The 20,584-nt window shown below is 37.0% G+C and overlaps 1 protein-coding gene across 5 annotated transcripts in view; it reads left to right on the top strand.

Moving 5' to 3' along the window:
- The first annotated feature begins 2,009 nt into the window (after positions 1-2,009).
- Positions 2,010-20,584, top strand: part of IFT74 (intraflagellar transport 74) — an 84,231-nt gene continuing 65,656 nt past the window's right edge. For 2 of the 5 annotated variants that reach the window (XR_013996713.1, XM_081104252.1), the window contains exons 1-8: positions 2,104-2,267; positions 7,477-7,618; positions 11,751-11,886; positions 14,152-14,200; positions 16,792-16,890; positions 17,038-17,098; positions 17,885-17,944; positions 19,100-19,161. Coding sequence is in view for 4 of the 5 variants with exons in the window: in XM_081104252.1 (XP_080960378.1) it covers positions 7,496-7,618; positions 11,751-11,886; positions 14,152-14,200; positions 16,792-16,890; positions 17,038-17,098; positions 17,885-17,944; positions 19,100-19,161 (590 nt within the window). In the remaining variant the exon portion in view is untranslated. Of the gene's footprint in view, positions 2,268-7,476; positions 7,619-11,750; positions 11,887-14,151; positions 14,201-16,791; positions 16,891-17,037; positions 17,099-17,884; positions 17,945-19,099; positions 19,162-20,584 lie in introns of all 5 variants that reach the window. The other 3 variants (XM_081104253.1, XM_081104254.1, XM_081104255.1) reach the window with 3 other exon arrangements.

Raw genomic sequence — 20,584 nt, 5'->3', positions numbered from 1 at the left:
AGCCAAGCACAGGAGAGCAAATGGTTAACAAAACCTCCCTAATTAGAGAATGCAGAAAGGGAGAAGGAAAGGGGAAAGGGGAAAAGGGCAGTTTTACTCCCTCAGCAGAGAAGCCAGCAATCTCCAGACTTGGCAAGATAAAGTTGCCAGGTGTGTCTCATGATTTCTGGGAAGGCCAAAACAACTACAGCAGCAGCAACAACAACAACAACAACAACAAAAAAGCAGGGGTGGGGGGGGGAATCTTGAGAATCTGTACCAAAATATTCAGCAGAGGAATTTTGAGACCTATGGACAGGAGGGAATATAATGCCTCAGACTCCCATCCAACCTGCTCTTCAGATGAGCTCAAATTTGCTTCATAAGCCAGGAGTATGGGTTTGCTTGCTTTTGCTTTTTTCAATAAAGGCGCATGCTTTAAATGCTTTACTAAGTTGGCTTTTCACAACGCAGGCAAGGTCTCTTGAATAAATTCATTTCTGTAAGAAGATAAGGATTGAGTTTGGGGGCAGCCCTCTCCCACTGGCTCAGGGGGCTGTCTTGTCTGGTAACACGTCTCTGGTATTGGTGCGAGGTGTCTGTAACAACTTGGTATGGCGTTGATCTTAAACTACTTTCACGCAGGCACATAATAAATTTGGTTGTAAATTATGTACGTGAGTGGGAAATAACGTGAAAAATGCTCCAAGTCCGATGTATACACATGCTTTGACGGTAGCTGTGTAACCGGACTCCTATCACCTGCAATAACCTTTAAGGTCCGTCTATATGTAGGAAGACTGAAGAAAATAAAAAGCAAGTTATTTTATTAGAGAGGTGCGGTATTTCTTATAGTGGCTTTCTTTTTAAAAACACCGATTTTAGCCGAAACCGGTTTGGCTCAGTGGATAGAGCGTCGGCCTGCGGACTGAAAGGTCCCAGGTTCGATTCCGGTCAAGGGCATGTGCCTGGGTTGCGGGCATATCCCCAGTGGGAGGTGTGCAGGAGGCGGCTGATCGATGTTCCTCTCTCATCGATGTTTCTAGCTCTCTATCTCTCTCCCTTCTTCTCTGTAAAAAATCAATAAAATATATTAAAAAAAAAACCGATTTTAAAATAATTTTTTAAAGAACGACTTGCAATTTTTTTCAGCCATTCTCACAAACGTGAATCAAAAGAACTCTGGCCAAAACCGGTTTGGCTCAGTGGATAGATCGTCGGCCTGCAGACTGGAAGGTCCCAGGTTCGATTCCGGTCAAGGGCATGTACCAGGGTTGCGGGCACATCCCCAGTGGGAGATGTGCAGGAGGCAGCTGATCGATGTTTCTCTCTCATCGATGTTTCTGACTCTCTATCTCTCTCCTTTCCTCTCTGTAAAATACCAATAAAAATATATTATAAAAAAAAAAGAACTCTGAAAGGAAGCTTAAAGATTTGCAACTTCCAATAAGATGAGGAGGAACAGAAGGCACCAGAATTGCATCCTTACTTAAGGCTGTATTTGTGTACGATGTGCAGTCCCAACAGGAAGGAAAACTACCATTTTCTGGAAGAAGTCTGTGCAATGCTGCCTCCCACAGAATAACATCACACGATTTTTATTAAAAACTCAACGTTCTGCCCGGCTGGTGTGGCTCAGGGGTTCAGTTTCGTGACCCATGAACCAAGAGGTCCCCGGTTGGGTTCCCAGGCAGGGCACCTGCCCTGGTTGCAGGCTCGACCCCCAGCAGGGGGAGTGCAAAACGCAGCGAGTCGGTGTTTCCCCATCAGGGATGTTGCCATCTCTCCCTCTTCCTTCCTCTCTAAAAAAATCAAAACATTAAAACAAAACAACGTATTACAAGGTAACAGACGGGAGAGTTCATAGGGATGTAATAAAACTTGTAAGTACAGGTCAGGCACACAATCCGAGTGGTTGTTCTGATTATTTGAAACAAAACCCACCAGGTTTTCAAATAAAAATATTCTCTCCCAGTCAACTTGCTGTCTTCCACTCTTTGCAGAAAAACCTGGAGGTCCTCCAATCTCGCGAGAACTTTTTTACTCTCGCTTGGCTAGGAGGTACTAGGAGTCGAGGCCAAGGATTGGCCAGTCAGGAGGCGGGGCCTCTTCCGCCCCGCCCCCGTTGCCGGGATACGCGGAGGCGCGGAGCCTGCAGTGGTTTCAGGCCTGCGGACCCAGGAAAGCTGCGCCAGGGTGGGCGAGGGGGCGCGTTGGTGGGGCGGCCTGGTGCCCCCGGTGGTGGCTTAGCCGAGCCTGCCGACCTCCCTCCTGCCGCGCCGGCACAGGTGAGAAATCCCGAGTCGCCTCCCTCCCTCCCTTCCTCCCTTCGGACCTATTATCTCGCCTTGGAGATGCTGATGCGCTCAAACAAAACAAACGCGGTCTCCGTTTTTTAGCTATTCTCAGGCCTGTCCCCAGGCCAAAGCGCGCACGGAGACCTCTCCCTGCCCCCTGAGCAGACCTGCCAAGGCGAGACCACTGGGAAGGGTGCAAGAGCCCCGAAGAAAAAATTCTTGGGGTTCAGAGATGTTACTCAAAATAATAGGTTTATGTCTGTCCTTGATAGCAGGAGGGACTTAGCAATGTAACGCTTCGTTATATGTGTTAAAATGGCTGCTTTAGGGAAGATAACGATAGTAATCACAGTTAGGAGCCAGGTGTTTTGTATATGCTACCTGCAATTTTAACAGCTCTGCAAGATAGAGGCTGTGGCCACCTTCTGTTTCACAGCTGAGGATACACCCCCAGAGGGGATATAGGGCTGGTGGTAACTGTCAGAGCCGAAGTTGGCATCCTTTATCTTTCTGGAGCCGAAGGCCAGGCTTCTTCTCTGAGTATGTATGAATAACTCCCCAAGTAGTGGCTTTTTTGTTACTAGACCCCTCCCTTTTATATTGCCACCTAGGACTGATCTCATACTGTGCTTTATCATGATAGTAAAGCAGTGGCAAAGGAAATGAGGTAGAAATTTGATATGTAAATTTTCTTTTTTTAAATATATTTTTATTGATTTCAGAGGGAGATAGAATCATTGACAGGCTGCCTCCTGCACGCCCCCTACTGGGGCTCCAGTGGCAGCTCTGGCATGTGCCCTGAACCAGGAATGCAATCATGACCTCCCATTTCATAGGTCCAGGCTCAACCACTGAGCAACACTTTGGGCGATTGTACACCTTCTTAAACTTATCAGGAAAGCTAGAGTAAGGGTGAGTAATTCTACTGGAAACAAAGGGTTATTGTGTTAGCTTTCTTTGGGAGAAATCATTTTGACCATAGACCTTGTCTGCCTTTCAAAAAGTTATTTCATAAAACTCCCTTTTCCATTTGAAATAATAACTCTCTTACTTTGTCCACATAGTTCAAAATGGCAAGGAAATAGAACCATAGAGCTAGTTGGAGTGGGAAGATTTTCAGTTTGGTGTGAACATACTCAATAGGAAGTGATAATGGGATATCTGAGTAGAAATTTCCAATAAACCGTTGAAAATTTAGAATTGATGCCCAGTTTAAAGGACACACCTGGAGACATTGATTTATAATCATCAACATAGTTAGAGTTATAAGAAAAAGGATGAAAGATTATAGAATAAAAGCAATCCAAGAAGTGGGCATGGAGTATAGAAATGGAGAATTCATTTTAGTTCAGGAAATGATTCATTTCGTATCTTTTTTTTTTTTTATTGATTTCAGAGAGGGAAGGAGAGGGAGAGATAGAAACATCAATGATGAGAGAGAATCATTGATCGGCTGCCTCCTGCACGCTCCTCACTGGAGATTGAGCCTGCCACCCAGGCATGTGCCCTTGACTGGAATCGAACCTGGGACCCTTAAGTCCAAAGGCCAATGCTAGGGCGATTTGTTTCTTTTTAAATAATATAGTGAAGTTTTGTAATTTATAATGTGTAAATGTGGGAGGAAATTCAGAAAATACAAAGGAGAACAGAGCCTTAGCCAGCTTGGCTCAATGGATAGAGCTTAGGCCTGCGGACCAAAGGGTCCCAGGTTCAATCCCGATCAAGGGCACTTACTTGGTTGTAGTCAGTCTCCTCCCTGGCCCTGGCCAGGGCTCCTGCAGTAGGCAACCAATCGATGTGTTTCTCTCACATCAATGTTTCTCTCTCTTTCCCTCTCTCTTCCATTTTCCCTAAAAATCAATGGAAAAATATCCTCAGGTGAGGATTAAAAAAAACCAAAGGAGAACAGCTTTTGCCTGGTGCTGTTATACTAGTAGATACTGGGGTCCTAAAGATGAATGAGATCCAGGGCTTGTCCTCAAAGGAGAGAAATATTTAAGCAGATAATTTCAATTGGTGTGATAGATACTGGGATAGAGATATGTCCAGGATGCATAGTAGCATATAGGACAAGCCTATAACTTAAAATTTAAGAAGCGGAGGTTATGGGCTAGTTGTGGAAGGATTTCTAGGGAAGATAACAGGCAAGATGTGTGTTATATAAGCGGACCAGTAAGGAGGCCAGTATAATAATCCACTTGAGTCCATCAGGCACTGAACAGTGTTATAGGAATAGGGAAAAGGGTACATGTTAAACATTTACGAATAGTCAGTAGGATTGTGTGATTAGCAATGGGAAATAAGGTAGAGGAAGAAATCACGGACTGAGTCTCTGACTTGTGTGACTAGAAGTGTTACCAAGAGGAAGATCTGAAAAAGGAAAGGACTGAAAAAGGGGGACCAGAAGAGGGGAGTGTCATGGAAATGGTTTCATGTAGGAGTGGTCACCAGTAACAGATGCCATTTACATCCCTAGCTGCATTGGCAGGGGCCATTTGAATGGAGGAGATAGTGGAAATTAAAAAGGTAGAGAATAGTGGGTATTATAAGCTATTTTTTAGAGTCTGGCTATATAGGAATAGGCTATATGGGACAGAGTTAAAAGTGGTTTCAGGATCAATAAATTAATTTTTAAGGTTAAGAAATAATTGAACATATCAGACTGAAAGAATGAAGAAAGTTTAAAGATATAGGATGGAGTGGGATAATTCCAAAGGAGATTGGGGTAGGAGGAGAGGGGACAAGGAAAGGGAGTCTAATGTCCCAAAGAAGGTGGAATCAAGAGGGTAAGTCACAATAGAGATTAATCTTAAACAAGGGCGGGTACTCCAAACATGATGGATTTCCGGTCCTAATTTTGTCAGGTGAGTAGGAAATTGAGTCATCTGCTGAGAGTGGCAGGAACAGAGTGTAGATAGGAAAATGGCTAAGGGTTGGAATCATTTAGGAGAAAAGTCGCTTATCAAGGATAAATACAATTTTCTGAGATGAGGGTACAGCTAAGTGTTGGTGATTGTTACTTTGCAGTATTCCAGTCTATAGTTATGATTTCTACCAGCCATGTTGAGTAGTCTAGGTTGGATGTAGAGGGGAATTTCTGATTTTGCCAGATTAGTTGAGGAAAGTTCAAGGATAGGAAATAATTGATGGTGCTTATAAGACAGTAGTTTAGTGTAGAGAAGTGAAAGTCATTAATGGCTTTTTCGATGGGGATTTCAATGGACATTTCAGTGTTCATCTTATATGAAATCCCAACAGTAATGGCCTGGCTGATCATTCCTGCTTTCTCTTGGGATCTCTGACACATACTCCAAGTTTTTCTATTTGTTTTCTTGGCCTTCATTTTTAGTCTCTTATACTATCTCTTCAGGTAGAATTCTGAGCACTCTTTTTCTCCATTTTCTCTCTCGAGATCAATTTCTTTAAAACTCTTTTGAGACCTGTAACAGGACATACATTTTACGTCGTTACAGACCAGAACAAATATATGTGTACGTTTATATAAATATAACTGAAACAAAAATTTAATGAAACAATACCCTTCCTATATGTGCAGTGAACTCTTACATTTTCTATTTTGTTTCATGTTTAAAACATAATCGGCCAAATTGTTCTTACAACCCCACTAATAGGTCATGACTCATAATTTGAAAAGTGTTATTCTAAAAATATCAGCCAAAACCTTAAATAATATTCTGATGAGTAATGGAAAGGATTGATAAACTGGGAGAGAATAAGTGAATTAAGGAAATGATTTAAAGAGAGGTGTAGTGAGAGTAAAGATGAGAAAGGGGTAAAAGGAGAGATGAAAGTCAGAGAATGAAGTATTTCAGTTAAAATATTTGAGATTAATTCCGGATGGTGACAAGCTTCTGGTCTGGCCATGGTATCTGAAATGAAGTTGAGATGTTTACCAAAATTTAGGTAAGGAAACTGTGAAACTAGAATTTAGATATTGAATCCAGTATCCATATGAAAGTCAACCGGGATGTTAGTGGGACTGGAATAGACTACACTAGGTATAAAGACCTTACTGAAGTTGAGGGAGAGAGTAGGAGGTACCTAGATAAAAACAACCAGGAAAGATCCAAGGCAATATGGTTGTATTCCCTGGTCCTTAAAGAAAGAGAATTCTCTTTATTTTTAAAATACTTGGAAAAATAATGTTTTTTGTTGTTATTAATCCTCAACCAAGGATATTTTTTCCCCATTGATTTTTAGAGAGAGAAAGAGAGATAGAAACAAACATTGATGTGAGAGGACACATTGATTGGTTGCCTCCCTCACACTTCCTGACTGGAGCCAAGGATCAAACCTGCAACCCAGTTGTACGGGCCCTTCATCAGGAACCCAAGCCAGGACCCTTTGGTGCGCAGGCTGACGCTCTAACCACTGAGAACACAGGCCAGGGAGGAAGAATAATGTTTTAAAAGTGACAGTGGAAAGCAAGGACAATGCCACACACTTTTTCTTAACTTTGGAATTGTAGCACTGGAAGCTACAACAGCTTTTATTACCAAAAGTGCTTTTGGGAAAGCCAATATTTTGTTAAAGGGAAGAGTAAATGGAAGTACTTCATAACAGGATTCAGAATATAAGGGAGTCAATCATGGACCAGAAAGCACAGAGGAAAGATTAGGAGATCAGACAGAAGCTGGACATGTCAGGAGAGAGAAGACTTACTGGCCTATGGGATAAGAGCATGGGAGAGATAACTAGAGGGGTTTGTATTTTGATAAGAAACTAGAGACCCGGTGCATGAAATTCATGCATGGGTAGGGTCCCTAGGTCTGGCTGATGATCAGGGCCGATCAGGGCCTTCTGGCTGTGGGCTAAGGCCTTCCTTCGGCCTGTGCCACCCCCTGGTGGTCAGTGCACCTCACAGCAAGGGATCGAACTCCTGGTCTCCAGTTGAACTCCTGAGGGGACACTTTGCATATTAGCCTTTTATATATATAGATAGGGAAATGAGGAAGTCATGTTGTAGTAAATGATTTCATGGTTCTACTAGTAAATGGAACATTAATGTCAAGTTTGAACAAAATTAAATCAGGCTCAGCCTTGTAGTAATACCTGGAATGGCAATTTACAAGAAAAACCATTGTGGATTAAATGTTTGAAGGAAGGGTTATGTGGGTCACTAGTGTCTAACAATAGAAGATATCAAAGGAGAATTGAACTATTCCTTGTTTCTAAACAGTGGTTAAAGTGAACAAACAATGGCCAGTAATCACAAACCTCCAGCAGCAGCTCGCCCTGTTTCACGAGGTGGAATTGGGTTGACAGGAAGGCCTCCTTCTGGAATTCGACCCCCATCAGGAAATATTCGAGTGGCAACTGGAGTAAGTTTAAAACAAATCTATTGAATTCTTGTGCATATATATTGGTAAAGTTGGAAAGCCTGTCTATAATAATAAATTCTTCTTTGCTCTTTCTTTACTTTATGAACAGGCTATATGTTTGTTTTTTGAAAATGTTGTAAAGTATAAGCGTGGGACAATGTCTGAAAGACACTGTAGTGAGAAGAGGTATGCTCATGCTGATATTCAAATGTATTTTAAAACTACAAGTATTCAAGTGTTGTAGTGTATTGGTGTCAAAATCAAATGAAATGGATAGACCAGAAACAGAATCAAGACATGTAAGAATTTAATTAATGACTAAGGTGGCATTTCAAATTAGTTGAAAAAGCATGGAGTATTCAGTAATACATTCAAATGACTGAAAACCATTTTTTTTAAAAAAATTGATTCCTTCCTCACTCAAAATTCTATTTCTCAAAAAGTATATTTTATTGATTTCAGAGAGGAAGGGAGAGGGAGAGAGAGATAGAAATATCAATGATGAGAGAGAATCATTGATTGGCTGCCTCCTGCATGGCCTCCATTGGGGATCGAGCCCACAACCCGAGCATGTACCCCTAACCAGAATCAAACCTGGGACCTTTCAGTCCGCAGGCTGACACCGTATCCATTGAGCCAAACCAGCTAGGGCTCAAAATTCTAGATATGTTAGGAACTTTATATTTAAAAATAGGGAAATCTGCCATAGCCGGTTTGGCTCAGTGGATAGAACGTAGGCCTGCGGACTGAAGGGTGCCGTTTTGATTCTGGCCAAGGGCACATGCCCGGGTTGCGGGCTTGATTCCCAGTAGGGGGCTTGCAGGAGGCAGCCAGTCAATAATTCTCTCATCATTGATGTCTCTCTTTCCTCTTCCTTCCTCTCTGAAATCAATAAAGAAATATATTTAAAAATAGGGAAATCATAAATGTACTAGAAGAAAATATAGGCAAGTATTTCACATAAACTTAGTATGGACTAGGACTTTGTAAAATGACACAAATAGTGAAGAAGAGGTTATTTTTATATTTTAATTTACCACATTGAAAACACTATTGAACACCTAAAGGAAAAATGACAAACTGGTAAAGGAATATTTGCAATATATATGTCATACATAGAGTTCAGAATATTTAAGAGCTCTTTCTGTATTAAAATGTTATAAACCAATCTAAATTCAATGAGATTTCTTTTGGGGGTGTGTGTGTGTGTGTGTGTGTGTGCGTGTGTGTGTGAGAGTGAGTATGTGTGTGCGCATGCACGTACGCGTGCGTATAGGGGTATATCATTATGAAACTAAAATTTATCTAAAACAATAAACAAAAATAAGAAAGTACAATAGTTTAATATAAAAATATTTTATAAATAATAAGTAAAACAATATTCTGGTTGCCACAGCAGTATAGAAACAAACTCTAAAAAATATTAAGAGCTTATATGTAAGATAGTGTCATAAATAAGTGAATCGTAAGAGAAAAATACATTAGAACATGCCCTAACTGGTTTGGCTGAGTGGATAGAGCATCAGCCTGCAGACTCAAGGGACCCAGGTTCGATCCCGGTCAAGGGCATGTACCTTGGTTGTGGGCACATCCCCAGTAGGGGGTGTGCAAGAGGCAGCTGATCGATGTTTCTCTCTCATCGATGTTTCTAACTCTCTATCCCTCTCCCTTCCCCTCTGTAAAAAATCAATAAAATATATTTAAAAAAAATACATTAGAACAAAATGCATTAACTTTATAAACTGATAATCTAAGCAGAATAATATCCTATAAAGATAATTATTACATTTTCTTTCTAATTATAACAGTGAAATTTGAAAATAACCTAAATGGGTGTACAACAGATGAATCATAAAAAAATTATATGTTTATCCCTATCATAGACTATTAGGTACCCATTAAAATTTTTTAAAGCACATTTTAGAAAATAATATATATAATATATATAATAGAGTATTAAAAAAAAGTGTGATGTGATTTAATATAAAATTATATGTACACAGAAAGAAGTGAATACACCAAAATATTCATGGTAATTGCTCTGATGTTTACAACAAATGGTTTTATTACCTAATAAGGTACATATAGCTTGGACTATAGAGATAATGTTGGATCCTATACTTAATTCACAACAAGAGCAGTATTTTGGGGAGGGAATAATTTTGTTGAAATCAGTTTTTTTACATTTTTGAGATTTTTCTAGAGTTTCAGGTAATATCATCATCAACTTATACTGAAATGATTTTTCTAAAGTCATATGTAGTACTGAGTTAGGATATCTTTTCTTTTATTCTAGTAAGAATTTATGCTTGTTAACTAAATATTATTAAAAGGAATCTTACATTTATTGGCCACCTAATATTTGCCAGGTGCTTTACCTATTTAATGTTTGCAGTTTTTAAAAGAATAATGCTCATTGTAAAATATAGAAACAACAAGTGTCAGTTTCCTCCTACCCCAGGTATGATCGTTGTCAAACAGTGTGATGTGTATCCTTCTAAACTTTTTCTGTCTATTTACAAATACTGACACATATGCATATATAATTGATGGTTTCAGCATTTTTCAAAATGAAGATGATAATATATACATTCTTGTCCTTTACTTTCAGTAATATATAATAAATATATCAGTAACATACCATAAATATATTTCCATGTGAATACATGTATATCTATTTCATTTTTAAAATGTTTATTTATTTATTTTTTAAATCCTCCCCTGAGGATAGTTTTTCCATTGATTTCTAGAGAGGGTAAGGGAGGGAGGAGGAGGAAAGAGAGAATCATTGCTATGAGAAAGACACATAGATTGGTTGGCTCCCGAACAGGGTCCTACCAGAAAGGGAACCTGCAGCCAAGGTACATGTGCTTGATCGGGAATCGAACCCATGACCCGTGGGTGCATGGGCCAATGCTCTAACCATTGAGAAAAACCAGTCAGGGTTCTTTCTTTTTTTAAATGTGTGCAGTTTTAATTTTTACTTTCTTTATACTTTCATCTGGATATTTTTAAAATTTGCATAATTATTTGAGTAGCTGTCACGATTATGCTCACATAGAGCTGAAGAGGAAATTATTTAGAAGAATTACCCAGGGAGAGATTTAGCATTCTCTCACAAGGATCATTCAGAATAAGCCTGAATTAATTTCATTTGAATTTGTTGACAGTGTTCTTGTGTCCAACCTATTTCTTCTGGAATGTGTCACTGTTGCTGGCCTCCTGTACTCAAAATAATTACCAAGTAATCCTCAGAAGCACTTAAGAACTATGTTAGCTAATAGGGTTAGAGGCCACCAGCTAACAATGAAAAACAGTCAAAATGAATGACAGTGGTTGTATCCAGCCCCAGTATAAAGTTTCTACTACATGTTCACTTTACTGCTTTACTATTTGGGAATGAGGCGGGAAAAAGAAAAGTGGAAAAGGAAGCTAGAAGAAGGCTCACTTGGAGCAGTTTCAGGTTATCTTTCATACCTTCCCAAGCCCGCACTCACTATCCGCACTGACAAGAAGGGAGTCTTGCTCTTTCCTCAGGGTGTAGAGTGTTATATTGGATTTTGTAGACCTGAGGTAATAATGTGAATGCTTGGTGAATGAATTAAGCCCTTAAATACGGGGCTATCTGGTGATGGGATTATGTCTAATTTTTTTAAAAGTGAAACTTTTCTTTCTGATTTTAAAGGTAATATTTATTTACTGTAACAATGTTGAAAACACCAGAAGACAAAATAAAAATGAACTATAACATCATTATATAGAGATAACCATTGTTACTATTTTTGTATAATCCTCCAGACTTTTTGTTTTACAAAATGAAATTATAAATTATTTTTTGTTAACTATTTTGTTATCTACTACAACTTATTTAGCCATTAGTCTATGGTTATATGAGGAAAAGTATTTGGACATTTAACTCTTTTCCAGTTTTGAAGTATTGTGAGGTCTACACATAGAAATTTAAAATTTAAAGAATTTTACTTACCACTATTTTATATTTTAAACAAAAAATATGGGACTATTTTACAAATTATGTCAAATTAAAATTTGATATTCTCTTTGCAGTCTTAATAGTAATAGAGTTACAGTGCTTTTCTAGTTTCTTAAAAGTGAAATCTTGTTTGTTCTTTAGATATCACCTGGAACTGCAAGACCAGGCTCCCGTGGTGGCCTCATAGGGACAGGAGGAGTTCTGTCTTCTCAGATTAAAGTTGCAGATCGTCCAGTAACACAGCAAGGTTTGAGTGGAATGAAAACTGGGATTAAAGGTATCTATTTTAAGATGATGAGTATATTTTGTATAAGAAGTATTGTAGTACCGTATTACTAAATCAGAATTACAGAGTGAAAGAGGCAGTTTTACTCAGTTCTTATTCAGTGATTCACAAAATAAGAGAATACCATTATGAGCTGGAGAGTTATCCTATATAATAAAAGGCTAATGTGCAAATTGACCTAAAGGCAGAACAACCAGTCACTATGATGCAAGAGCAGCCCCCTGGTGGTCAGTGTGCTCCCACAGGGGGAGCACCGCTCAGCCTGAAGCCGGGCTCACGGCTGGCGAGCCCAGCGGCAGTGGCGGGAGCCTCTCCCACCTGCCCCGAGGGCTCCTGGTCTGGGAGAAGGCGCAGGCTGAGGAATCCTCCTCTCCCTAGTGCACGAATTTCATGACCAGGCCTCTAGTTTACATATGTGAGGTATTTTGATCTTCATTTCTAAACATGGAGGTTTGCTACAAATTCAAGAAATTTGAAATAAATTGAAGAAAAGCTTAAGAATGAAAATTAGATTTCTAGTACTCTATGAAAATATTCTGAAATACTTTTTTATTGTTTCTATATCAAAATTACATTATTAAGATATTTGTGTATGAGAAGTGAGTCAAGATGTGTTACTTTTCTAATATTTAATGCTGCATTATAATATGTAAGAAATGAGGCTACCGTAGATTTATAGCCATCTCTCATTATGCTTCTCTGTATGTGTTTAGAAAGCCATAACCAAAAAAAGCAAAAAAATAAATAAACTAAAATAAAGGCTTAACAATACACTGTATGTTATGATTCAAACTATATATATATACACACACACACACACACACATACACATACATATATATATATATATATAAAAGCATGGTGAATTGTTTTATTTTCTATATTTGTGGCAAAGGACTTACTAGGAATGAAGATATTTTACTGGTACAAAATTAACTATAAGATATCATAATACCCTTTATAATATAGTATGTCATGCCTTTCAGGAGACTTCATTTTCTTACTTGTATTATAACAAACTTAGCTCACGAAATATTAAAAACCAATAGATTATTTAGAAATGCTTGGTTAATCAATACTGTGAAAAAATGAGTGAAAATTATGTAGTTGTTTAGTCTTTAAAACTCTATTCATGGAAATGTTTGGGTGTTTAATATTACTTATTAAACATTAAAGGTAGCAACATATGAAATTCTATAAAGAATTCAGTAAAGAAAGGTAGGGGAGGGTGGGTGGATGGGAAGAGATCAACCAAAGAACTTGTATACACGTATACATAACCCATGGACACAGAAAATAGTGTGGTAAAGGCCTGGGGGTGGGGGTTGGGTGGTGGGCTAGAAGAGGTCAGTGGAGGGAAAAAGGGAGACATAAGTAATACTTTCAACAATAAAGATTAAAAAATAATTCAATAAGTATTTATACTTTATTAATTTCTCCTTTAAAACAGGACCAATATCATTTAGTCAGTTTCTACCAATATACTGCAAAGCCTTGTGTAAACATTTTTATTGTTACCGCTATCTGCTGTGATTTTGTTCTGACCTATTTTAGTGCCCCATTTCCCATTCTAATAAGACATTCTCTCCCTCTCCTCCACTTAGACCTCCCTAGCCTTACACCTCACACCTTGCAGGGCATTTCATCTGTCTCAAGATTTGGGACATTTAACCTAGGAGTACTTTCGTAGTCCTACTGAAATATAAGATCATGTGTATAAAAAAGTCCCTGAGACAAATTATGAAAAATCATCATCTCTTACTTGCATTGAGAAATTCAGTCTAAATCTGCACTGTCCATTATGCTAGCCAATAACTACATGTAGCTATTTAAATGTAAATTAATTAAAATTAAGTAAAATAAAACCTCAGTTTCCCAATAGCACCAGCCACATTTCAAGCGCTGGTAATCCCATGCAATTCATTTATTGGACAGCACTGATACAGAATATTTCATTATTGCAGAAAGTTCTCTTTGATAGCCCTTTTTTAGACTCTCTTAGACCCAGTTTCCATTCAGTCAACCTGTGTCTTAAACCCATTTTTGTGTGCTTAACTCAAGCTTCTATTATATCATAATGGTAAGATATTAGTTCTCTTTTCCATTTCAATGATTCTTCTTGATTATCAGGTTTATTGGCACATTCATAAGGACCGTCAGAGAATTGTGTAGCATAATTCTGTTTGTGCTTTTGATTTGCTATTTTGGTGGGATTTTCAAATTGAATACTAATGCTTAAAAACATTTTATTTTTAGGTCCTCAGAGGCAAATTTTAGACAAATCTTACTATCTTGGGCTTCTTCGGTATGTTAAATAAATGTGTTTTTTTTTCTATGCATCACATAAAGTTTTAACTGTTGTACTTGTTAAGATAATTAGTTATATGTTGATTTATAAGAATGATTTTATGTTCTAACATAATTTTTGGATAATTTGGCTATATTACAAAATACATGTGTAATGCAACTAGGCTGAGATTTTAAATTTTATATATTTGCATGTAAGCTATATATTTCAAGTTCATTTTTAAAATCTCTAAAAATAACCTTTTATGCTTCTTTCACTACTTGTTCTGAAATACTATTGAAATGTCACCAGTTACATCTAACAAGAAAAGGAATATATTTGTAAATGTTACTTAATACAAAGTTTTACCTAAATATATAGGGTGTCCTGAAAAATGTATATGCACTTTGAATGATTATAAAGTCAGTGTTTATTAATATGCAGTTCATTTTCAAAATTTAAAAAAATCTACAGAAATAAATAATTTTTTTGTTTGTTGTTAATGCCTGTTTACAAACTGATATCCAGTCTGGTCCAGGCACTGCTGATTATGTGAAGCAGTGGAATTGCAAACATCCTGAATCATTTTTGCCTGGCTGGTGTTGCTCAATGGTTGAGCATTGACCCATGCACCAAGAAGTCTGGTGCGATTCTCAGCCTGGGCACATTGTGAGCTCAGTCCCTGGTGGGGGGGTATGCAGAAGGCAGCTGATCTATGTTTCTCTCACATTGATGTTTCTCTCTCTCTCCCTCTCCCTCTCCCTCTCTAAAAAATCCAAAAAAACAGCCCTGGTCGGTATGGCTCGATGGTTGGAGGGTTGAGGGTTCAATTCCCTGTCAAGGGCACTTGCCTGGATTGTAGATTTGCTCCCTGTCCCCTGGTTGGGGGTGTGCAGGAGGCAGCCAGTCAATGTGTCTCTCTCACATAGATGTTTCTCTCTCTCTCTCTCTCTCTCTCTCTCTCTCTCTCCCTCCCTCCCTCCCTCCCTCCCTCCCTCCCTCCCTCCCTCCCTCCTTCCCTCCCTCCCTTCCACTCTCTCTGAAAAGCAATGGGAAAAATGTCCTCTGCTGAGGATTAACAAAACAAAAAATTCAATAAAAACATATTTTTTTTTAAAGAATCGTTTCATTGGGTATTTGTGCACCCTCAGTTTGTCAACTGTTGCTGGTTTTGTACCATAAACTTTATTTTTTATGTAACCTCATAAAAAAGTCTAAAGGTTAAACCTTTGTTGAAGCTTATTCTAGCTTCACCCATTATTTTAAATCAGGCAGACCTGAAAACAAGTGAAAATTAAGTGAATTATCAGCTGTTAAAGTGTGTATACATTTTTGGGGGGGCTGGAGGGGGGGCACCCTGTGTCCCAAAAAAATGTATACACACTTTGAATAATTATAAAGGCAGTGCTTGTACTTCAATTGCATTTTCAAACTTCTAGTAGCATTTTAGGGTGAATTTTTTTTGTTCAAAGCTTAGTCTGGCTGAAAAGAAAGAAACATCAATTGAGCTGTCAGCGGTTAAAGTGTGTATTCATGTTTTTGGGACACCCTGTGGATTTGGTGAGTTGTTACAAATGTGGCCTAATTTTAATGAATTCGTAAGCTTTGTTATATATCTCTGTGCAGCTCTATATCAAGAATGTATGTCTTATTTTCTACCTACCTATTTCCTCTGCTCAGATGTCCTACTGTCTTATTTCTATTTTCCCATGTTACTTTATTTTCTTCTTTGCTCCTCATCTATACCTTCTTTCTCTCTTATTTCCACTTCAGCTAATCCTTCTATTGTGTCCTAAAAGTTCATTTTTCTCTCTTAGTCCTTCTTGATTGTTTTGTTTCTCAATTACATGAGGCTTTTTGATTCTCAAACTTCTAGAATAAAGAGAAGTGTGTTTTCCCCATCTACCCTTAAAGCTAACATCAATGATAAAGTGAGGCCATCGTTGTATAGCGTCTCTTGATACCCAGACACTTTTTATTCAAAAGAAGGAAACAAAATAAAGCCATTTGTCATCATTGCATTGCCTCCCTTCTCCAAGATTTGTGATTCTGCATCCAAGAATAGTAGTTCTAGCTACTTGTGTGATTGTTTGATTCTAGAGCAGGGTTCAACTGGTGATGATTTTGCTCCCCAGGGAACATTTGCTAATTTTTAGACACATATTTGGTTGTCATAATTGAGGTTCGGAGGATATGTTACTGGCATCCAAAGTAGGGATACCGTTAAACATCCTACAGTGCAGAGGATAGTCCCCCGCACCCCATGCCAAGGTATTATTTAGTCACTCACCTCACTCTTGAGACACCCTGTCCTAGAGGGAAGCAGGAGCTGTGAGGGTGACAGGCATCTGCTTCTGTCTATAGATTGTACCAGTTTGACCGGGTTTCCATTCTGGTCCTGTGTCATCTTTGTTAGTGAGTAGAGAATCTATGTTCGCTTTTTATCCGTTGGGATATACTTCATTCTTAAATAAGCCACTTAAATTATTTTTTAAGTGAAATTTCACAAAACCATTTATATTATTACACATTTATGAAAAGTTTTTTTTGTTTGATTAGAAAGTCTTATCTTGACTAGAAGTATTGCTGACTTATTTCTTTTCATTTAGAAGTAAAATAAATGAACTTACAACAGAAATTAATAAACTTCAGAAAGAAATAGAAATGTACAATCAAGAGAATTCAGTTTATTTGTCATATGAAAAGAGGTGAGTAATTTTGCAGCTAAAATATGCAAGATCTTTTTTATCGGTAGCATTTAATGTGATATATTTTAGGAGTTTTATACTGAATTTGTTTGTAATGTTCATTTGTTTATTTATCTGTTTATGAGTGTATTTATTTTATGCTTGCAGAGCTGAGACTTTAGCTGTTGAAATCAAAGAGTTTCAAGGACAACTAGCAGACTACAACATGGTATTTGCTTTTTCATAAAGATTTTCTTTGAATATTTTCATTGCTTTTTACCACTTAAAAATGTGTTATTTTAAATACCAAATAATACGTGAATACAAGCTTATTGTAAAAGATTAAAACTATAGAAAGTATAGAGATTAAAGTGTTGTGGCCCTGGCCTGGTAGCTCATCTGGTTAGAGCGTTGTCCTGATTCGCCAAGGTTGCAGGTTTGATCTCTGCTTAGAGCACATAAAAGAAGCAACCAATGAATACAGAGGTGGAACAACAGAATGAGGTCTCTCTCTTCTCTTTCTTTTCTCTCTCCCTTCTTTCTCTCTCTCTAAAAGTCAATAAAAAATTAATAAATTGTTTTATATTTTTACTGGTGTAATTTTATAATCAGTTAACATCCACCTCCCCTGGGGGAGAGGGGAGGGAGAGGGGGAGAGTCTGGGGTGTAGTTAGAGAAAAAGAGATCTTTTCCAAACTTTTGTCTTCTCTGGATCTTTATAAGCTCAGACATCTCAGAGCAGGCAAAACTCTGCAAGGTACAATCTGCGGGAACAGTAGTAGTTCATTATTGTTCACTTTTTTACGTTACTAAAAATGTAGTTTATTGATTGGCCAAATGCACAGTGTATGCTTACTTAGGTAGCTTAAGATTTGTTTTTATCTTAGAAGATAAAATACTTGAAAGTATTCATACTTAGATGACTATTATTTGTAAGATTGAATACCTATATTATGGAATAAGAGAAAATTTATACACTAATAGAATGTATTTTTTTGTGTATTTTTATTTTTAGTTGGTAGATAAACTTAATACCAATACTGAAATGGAAGAAGTAATGAATGATTACAACATGGTAAGAAAATTTATGAGCTGTAGATCAATATAGATCATATTCTCCAAAACAAAGCATTTATAGCTAGAAATAGTTTGATGAAACGTATGGACCTTAGAGATAGGTATTACTCTGATCCCAAATACCACTATTATAATTGAGTTCCCTTAGTTGTGCTTTTAAATTATTTTTCCTGTTCACTGGCTCTCCCAAATGGATGATACCGTAGTGTCTTTCAAAAGGCTGTGTTTTAACTGGTCCTGCATTTAGCATTAGTCAGGGAGTCCCATCCACATTTTCTTATATGTAAATTAGTTTGCATATAAATTAATTTGGTTTAATATTTGCACAAATGGAGCTGAGTACTCAATGGACATATTATGGTACCTGTATAGAGTTTAATAAGAAAGGGGGAAAAACAAATAGTTATATGATGCCAGACATTAATACTACTTTTGATTGGTAAATGAGATGTTAGCAGCTAGTTTATTTTAATTATAAACATTTGGATGAAAATAACATGCACCTTATAACTAACATAGCTTATCATTTATTTACACATTCAAAGTTCTGTGAAAACATAGAATTTATAAAATGACTCTTTTTTTCTAAATTGGGTTCTAAAAGCATGATAATTTAGTGAAATTATTCTTGGCTTTTAGAATACAGGAGAAGTCCCAATTGGAAAACTATTTTTAATGCCAAATGTAAAAAGTAAAATCTTTTGTATGTGTTTTGTCAGTTATTTGGGATAGGTCCAAATTCTAGGCTGAATATGTACAGGTAGAGTCAATTAGGAGTGCTCAGGTACACTCCTGAGTTATTTAAGAATAAAATTTGTGTTGGGTCTAAATTTAACATATTATTAACCAACTGTTGAACATCCAATAAATATTTGAGATTTTAATTTCATAAATTAAGTTTACATTGGAGTATTTGACAAGATGAATACTTTTGATGTGAGATTACCGTGCCTGTGAAGAAGACGTAAAAAAAAAAGATCTGGTATGGTGATTTGTTAATTGAAACAAATACTATATTTTTTTAAACTTTTTCATGTGGCATTAGAATTATTATAATTATCTCTCAATTAGTTCACAATCTGAATAACCTTTAAATAGTTTGATTAAAATGGCAATTTCTTATCCCTCATTTTTGTGTTAACTCTTTATTTAGCTTAAAGCTCAAAATGATCGAGAAACACAAAGTATGGATATCATATTTACAGAAAGACAAGCGTAAGTACAATCCATATAGAAATAAAACATTTATAAGTGAGTTGTATTAGGTAGTTTAACTTCTGAGTCATATACTTCCTTACTGATTTTCTTGTTTTTCCCTGTTGTACTCTTTAATTTAAAAAAAGTTGAATATTTGCAATGCAAATTATTATTTGAACATCTATTATCTTTATTTACTACTAAGTACTGAAATTCTGTACAAGTAAAAGTACTGTATAGATTAGATAGCTATAATTTCTACTTCTAGGAGTTTAAAAGTCTTAAGATGGATCAAAACATTCTTATCTCTACAGTTTATAATTTTAACCTGGGCTTTTTAACTAATTTGAATTATGAGATTTAAACCCCATTCTAATGAAAGGCACATTACTTACAGTATTTCATTATCCCATATATTATCCAATTATTAATTGATAATAGTTATATTAGTAAAATCCATATCATAGGTTTAGATTATATGTGCATATTTACATATAACTGGTTAAAGATTAAATATTAAGGGAATTATGGCAGTGACACTAATGCCTACAAAATAATAAGTGGATGTCCATTTGGGCTGCTATAACAAAATATCATAGACTGGGTATCTTATAAATATTAGGAGTTTATTGTTCACAGTTTTGGAGTTTGGGAAGTTCAAGATCAAGGCACCATATGGTCCTTTCCTGTAAAGGCCCTCTTCCTGGTTCATGCCTGGGGCCTTCTGACTGTGTCCTCAGGGGGTGGAAGGGTCTGGGGAGCTTTGGGATCTCTTTATAAGGGCACTGATCTCATTCATGAGGGCTCTATCCTCATGACCTATTCATCTCCCCAAGTCCCCACCTACTAATACCTTTAATTTGGGGGTTAGGATTTTCACACGAATTTTAGAGGGGTGCAATTATTCAGACAACGGCAATGGTTAACATAATTTTCTTCATCTGCATTTTGACCTTAAATATTGTCTAAGGCAATGCAAACATAGATGAGCTATTTTGTACATACATATACTACCTACATTTTGTCCCAAAAATATATCAATAGTAATTTCTTTGAGAGCAAGGATAATAGTTTACCAAAACTAACAAAATTCTGTAACACCAAATATACTGTCATGTTACCTCTGCATGTACAGTAAATATTTAATGAAAACTAGCATGTTAAAATATAATAAAAATTTTGAAAGATAAATACAATTCTCGTGTTGATCGAAAACAAAGAAATCTCTTCCCCCTCCATTATTTGATGCTCCTGTAAAATGCTGTCTTAAAAACTACATATACTGGAAGTGTCTTCCCTTGTACAAAGGAAATTCCATATTTCTGGTGACCCAGCTCTTCCATGAAAACTTTCTTTTTTTGTTATTGTTGTTCTGTTATTTAGTGCATATATTTATCATTTACTTTATATAAGATACTCTTCTAGGTACCTAAAGAATAAT

The sequence above is a fragment of the Myotis nattereri genome (genome assembly GCF_964212035.1).
Source record: "Myotis nattereri genome assembly, chromosome: 12".
NCBI lineage: Eukaryota > Metazoa > Chordata > Mammalia > Chiroptera > Vespertilionidae > Myotis > Myotis nattereri.
This window is presented reverse-complemented; position numbering and strand designations above follow the sequence as displayed.